This window comes from Balaenoptera musculus, chromosome 20 (assembly GCF_009873245.2).
Source record: "Balaenoptera musculus isolate JJ_BM4_2016_0621 chromosome 20, mBalMus1.pri.v3, whole genome shotgun sequence".
NCBI lineage: Eukaryota > Metazoa > Chordata > Mammalia > Artiodactyla > Balaenopteridae > Balaenoptera > Balaenoptera musculus.
In genome coordinates, this window is record NC_045804.1 from 3058940 (window position 1) to 3064939 (window position 6000).

At 41.4% G+C, this 6000-nt stretch overlaps 1 protein-coding gene across 7 annotated transcripts in view; it reads left to right on the top strand.

The window, feature by feature from the left end:
• Positions 1–5504, top strand: part of KCNJ16 (potassium inwardly rectifying channel subfamily J member 16) — a 352993-nt gene extending 347489 nt beyond the window's left edge. For 6 of the 7 annotated variants that reach the window (XM_036837806.1, XM_036837807.1, XM_036837802.1 and 3 more), the window contains one exon: positions 2527–5504. In XM_036837806.1, the coding sequence (XP_036693701.1) occupies positions 2615–3874 (1260 nt within the window). In that variant the 5' untranslated portion in view covers positions 2527–2614 and the 3' untranslated portion in view covers positions 3875–5504. The remainder of the gene's footprint in view (positions 1–2526) is intronic. The other variant, XM_036837808.1, reaches the window with a different exon arrangement.
• Positions 5505–6000: the final 496 nt, after the last annotated feature.

The following is a 6000-nucleotide window of genomic DNA, read 5'->3' on the forward strand; positions in this document are numbered from 1 at the left end:
TCTTAACTTAGTACCATGAGCAAGGTCTGAGAAAAGTCATTGTCAGGATTGGGTCTGCTCACCCCTCTGACCTTCTCTCTCACACGTGTCTGCAGTGCTTTCCTGAGTATCTTTGCAAATGGTAATGAACTTGGATGGCGTTCTCAGGAAGAGCCACCATCCTCACTGCGCATTGCCTCTTACTCTACGCCACATTTGTAAAAGGACCCCACGTCACGACAAAGAAATTGCATGCAATGACAAAGGTCCTTCCTTACCTCTGTCATTAATCGCTGGGCAAAATAGTTTGAAACTGGTGTGGAAGAGGGACCTTAGATTTAGCATTTACTTTTGAGTTTTATATATCACGATTTTGTAATATCAGTGATCATATTTCCATTTTTATTTTTAAAGAAAGGAATTTTGCAATCAATGAAATAGCCACCATCAGTTTCAGGAGAGCAGGGAACACAGCGTGTGAGAAGAACTACAGAAGTAGGAACACTGAAAATACTTTTTCATCATGGAATCGACGGGGACAAGATGATTAGGAAAGCATTAAGGCAATTTTAAAGCCCGGCTTCAATTCTGAGAAAAAACAAATGTTAAATATAGAATGTCCAGTCAATCAGTAAGCCTTATCCTCTGTTACTTAATGGCAAACGATTGGAAAAGTGCTCAAGTTAACACAACATATGAAAAAAGGGATTAATAAGCATCTATGTTGTCTAGCCATTTTTGACAAAAGGGCTGCTGTAAACTCCTTAGCTCATGGTGTAGGCTGAGAAATGGTTAATATTAAATAAGATTAGTTTGGTTATGATCTGTCATTTAGCTTGAAAACAATTGTCTTTTTGGAAATGCATCATCTACATGGTGGGAGAATCAAAGGATAGATGAATCAAATGTATGCATTTAAACAGAATCTGAAAGCTTTTCTCTGGATACGTTGAAATGAATGATCATGATAATAACCCACTGCAGAGGATGTGATGGCTTGGGGGTAGAATTCTCACAGCTGTTACCTTGGATCCCTGAAATTGTTACATTATTCAGAAATAATTTTTCTACATACTCACATTTGCTCCCTTGTAGCTTACATTAAGTGAAACTTCATTCACCAATTAGCATACTGTTGAAGGTATATTAAAAATGGCTTGTTTATAACAGCTGTTGGCACTACTGGAATTCACAGGAATGCCAACCAAACGCCATTGCAAATAAAAACCTTTCTTTTTTCTTTCGGTAGCAGGAAAGAGCAGAGTCACACAGTAGCTCTTGATTTACGAACGGTGCTTTCTCATTCTCAGACTCCCACGATGTGTGCAGTTCCCTTTAAGGAACTGGGTTAGAAGGAAGCCTTTACCAAGAAAATAACCCTATCTCCAAATCTGCTTCTTAATTTGCAATCATGTGGGCCTTTGATTATAACTGTCCCGTTCTCATGCCTCCAAAACTTTCAGGTTTGAGCTGGAAAACCACTGGCCTATATCAAGGATGCTAAAAGCAATAATAACAGTATGTATCCATATAACTTGATCTTTTAAAGACTGAATGGATTTGGAGGGAGGAAGATGATTTTGCCCACTCAGAGCTGTGAAACCCTCAGGAATACAGTGGTGAGAGGAGTCCAATTGCAGCATTCTCCCTTTAAGAGGGAAACAAGATTAGCAACCTTGGCAAATTTTCGGCTTCTTTTCAGAGGGAAAGAGAAAAGCTTCCAGTGTCAAAAAAAAAAAAAAAAAAAAAAGAAAAAGAAAAAAGTGAAAGAAAGAAAGAAAAAGAAAAAAGAAAAAAGGATGGATGTTTTGAAACAAAGGCAGAAGCAATTTTATACTTTATTGAAAGCTTACCTGGGAGTGGTTTTAACTCCCCTGGGGTTAAGAAAGATTTTTTTCCTCTCAAGACCGAAGGTGGAGCTAGGGTAAAGGAGTTGAATCTGAAATAACATCCCTGTCAGTTCTGTTCTGTCCTGAAAAGTACACAGGGAAGAAAAATCTCCGTGGAAGAGAGAGGAGGCTACAGGTGCCGAAGGCAAGCGACCATCTATGATACAACCTGTATGTAAGTTACATTGTAACAGGAACCTAGAAACCCTTAATTGCCTCCTTTTTCTAAGGAAAACCATCTGACTTAAACAAAAAGCCTCTAAAGCGGCTAGACAAATACCCGAGTTCTATTTTGCCTTTTTACATTACAGATTATTTTGTTTTCTAAATGCCCTCAGGCCAGAAGAGTCTACAAAATCAAGACAATTTTTTTTTTTTTAATGTCGGGTCAGGAGAGGTAGTGAGGACTCATTTGGGATAATCATAGTGTTTACTGAAGCCTTATGCATGTATAAAAATGTTATTTTCTCTAATCGCATATTTTGTTCCTGTAATGACTGAGTTGAATTCTAAACTGAACTGAGTAATCAATACTTAATGCCTCTATCGTGCAAATGAAGTCTTAGCTGTTTCAGATGGCATCAGATTGCTTCAAATGGGGCACATTGCTGTAAAGATGGAAATTAAAAGCAAGCGTGTCGACTTTTCTGTTTTTCAGGTTTGAAGTGAAAACTCACAAATAGCAGCACCCCTAGAACAGTCGCCGCCCCAGAAGTCACCCGGATGCCCAAAGGGCATTAGAAAGCATGAGCTATTACGGCAGCAGCTACCCGATCGTGAACGTGGACCCCAAATACCCAGGCTACCCCCAGGAGCACGTTCTAGCCGAGAAGCGAAGAGCAAGGAGACGTCTCCTCCATAAAGACGGCAGCTGTAACGTGTACTTCAAGCACATTTTTGGAGAATGGGGCAGCTACGTGGTGGACATCTTCACCACCCTCGTAGACACCAAGTGGCGCCATATGTTTGTGATATTCTCTTTATCTTACATTCTCTCCTGGTTGATATTTGGCTCTATCTTTTGGCTGATAGCCTTTCATCACGGAGATCTGTTGAGTGATCCCGACATCACGCCTTGTGTGGACAACGTCCATTCCTTCACGGGGGCGTTTTTATTCTCCCTGGAGACCCAAACCACCATCGGTTATGGTTACCGCTGTGTCACTGAGGAATGTTCTGTGGCCGTGCTCATGGTGATCCTTCAGTCCATCTTAAGCTGCATTATAAATACCTTCATCATTGGGGCTGCCTTGGCCAAAATGGCAACCGCCAGGAAGAGAGCCCAGACCATTCGGTTCAGCTACTTTGCCCTCATCGGCATGAGAGATGGGAAACTTTGCCTCATGTGGCGCATCGGTGAATTCCGCCCCAACCACGTGGTAGAAGGCACGGTCAGGGCCCAGCTTCTCCGCTACACAGAAGACAGCGAAGGGCGGATGACGATGGCATTTAAGGACCTAAAGTTAGTCAATGACCAGATCATCCTTGTCACCCCAGTAACGATCGTTCATGAAATCGACCATGAGAGCCCCCTGTATGCCCTTGACCGGAAAGACGTGGCCAAAGATAACTTCGAGATTTTGGTGACGTTTATCTATACTGGCGACTCTACCGGGACTTCTCACCAATCCAGGAGTTCCTACGTTCCCCGAGAAATTCTCTGGGGCCATAGGTTTAATGACGTCTTGGAAGTGAAGAGAAAGTACTACAAAGTGAACTGCTTACAGTTTGAGGGAAGCGTGGAAGTCTATGCGCCCTTTTGCAGCGCCAAGCAACTGGACTGGAAAGACCAACAGACCCACCACGTGGGGAAAGGCCCGCCCGCCCGAGGACCCCGCGCATCTGACACCAAGGTCAGAAGAAGGTCACTTAGCGCCGCTGCCATCGTCAGCAGCTGTGAAAACCCAGAGGAGACCGCCGCCTCCACCACGGATGAGTGTAAGGAAGTACCTTACCAGAAAGCTCTCCTGACTTTAAATAGAATCTCTGTAGAATCCCAGATGTAGTCCTGAGTTGTAAGCACGAGGGCTACCAGTCAATCGTTTTTTTACCGCCTAGCCAATCGCCTTAAGGCAAGTAGTCATAAACAGAGCTTTTAAAGAAGGTGATAGCTGTCTTTGATGGTGAAGGAAGATAAATAGAGCAGGTTAAACTTGATAAAAGGTATCTAAACACGACATCGTATCCAACTGTTTAACTTCTTTTTTTGGCTAGCAAATTTTGTGTTAGGGGATGCTATTAAGAGGCCTAATGGATTAATTTACATTTCATCTCCTTTTGTTATTCCGTATACTTGTATAGTCAGGTGGAGGTATAATATTCAATAATGGGGAACACAGGACACTGGGATAATAGAAAGGAGAAAGGAAAATAGCATGAATAATAAAAATTTTAAATGGATCCAAATTGAGAGTATAATGAGTTACCTATAAAGACATGATATCATATAATCAAGATGCGCAGGGAATGCGTTCGGTAGATTGTAACATTGAGCTGTTAAACTGTGAGATCAGTCCCTGTGTTTGGTCCCCAGGGTGTCTCGGTATCAGCTGGCAGAGGCAGTGGCCGTAGGAAGTAACAATGCCGCCGGTTCTGACGGTGAATCCCCTGCCATTTGCCAGGTAATGATCAAGCAGTGCTAGAAGCTACTTTTTCTCTCATCCGTGAGGCAGAAGAAAAGTTGGCATTATTACTCAGAGAGGTATTTCTCTCTTAAATGCTCTGTTTGACTCCAACAAATGGCTCTGTGTGGAGGAGCAGAAATAAGGCAAACCGGAGCTTTGTAAGGTGGGTGACAAGGGGACTGCTTCTGTCCACGTCCCCACACCTTCTTTGAGGACAAAGGATCGGGATCCTGGAGATGGGGTGAGGGAACGGAGAGCCATAAACATCCTCAGACTCTTTGAGAGAAAGCGTGTTCCTGGGTCCTGGAAGACTGGAGCTCTGGCTACACAAGGGATGGAACCCTTTTTTTTTTTTTTTTGGCAGTTGCGGTGGGGTTAGGAGGTGGGGAGGCTGAGAGGGGAAAAGTATTTATTTGTGCCTAGAAGCAATTATGTATGTTTCCTGTCTTGGTCACTTTAGAAAACACAAATAACTTGAATTGTGAATTTTAAGAAACGCTTCCATTGAACTTGGAACCATCATTTAAATGCAGGATTTTGTGACTATAATTAAGGTGATTTTAATGCACATTATGAAGTGGATCAGCTAAGTGCTTTAGAAATGCTTAAATTGTAGGACAGGAGATAAATGTGTATACTCTATTTCCACGTTAAAAGATGTTAATTATGATTAAACACAAATCCAATCATCTACGAGTGAATAGTCACTCACTCTAAGCTTTATCAGTTGAAGATTTATCAGCTATATTCCGAATTATCTGTGTTATTTTTTACATTGTTGCTGAGCTGGTAATAAGTATATGCCACAGCTTTTTATTTGTTTATTTTATTTAAATATATATATGCACACACATAGTTTTTGCTTTTTTCTGGAAAATCTGTCTCTCTCTCCCCATTTAAATTAAAGCACACAAGTAAATTTTACTGAATCCCACAGTCCAAGATTACCAATAGAAGTAAAATGTATAGGTCTATAAAGTTTTTCTTTTGTTTTCCTTCTTTTTTCTCCTTTTTCCTTCTTCCCTCCCTGCTTTCCTTCTTTCCTTTTCCTCCTCCTTTCTTTTGCCTGTGAGCAATAAAGTTATTTTATGATGCACAAGTGCAAAGCTTGTATTCCTGTTGTTGTATGGATAAGAGATCTGTTCAGGTCACAGGTTGCAAAATTGTCCTGAAACTTAACATCAGAGTGCTAAATAATGCATTTCTTTTTTCCAGTCTTGTTTCAGGAATGCAAAACCCATGTTTTTTAAATTGCACATGCCCTGTAGATTTGGATTTTGGAGCAGCAATTACTCAGCTAAATTAGAATATTACAGTCTACCAAGTAGAAAACAGCCAACACTACAACAAACAAACTTGCCCCCTTTCCCCCTTTTTTGGCATGTTTCACACCCATCTAGTTTCATTCACTTTCCTTCCTGGACTCTGCTTGTTCACGATCTTGCTTTGTTAGTATCAGGATAGAGGTGTCAATGTCCAATAAATACACTCTGTTGGGCTACGTGCCT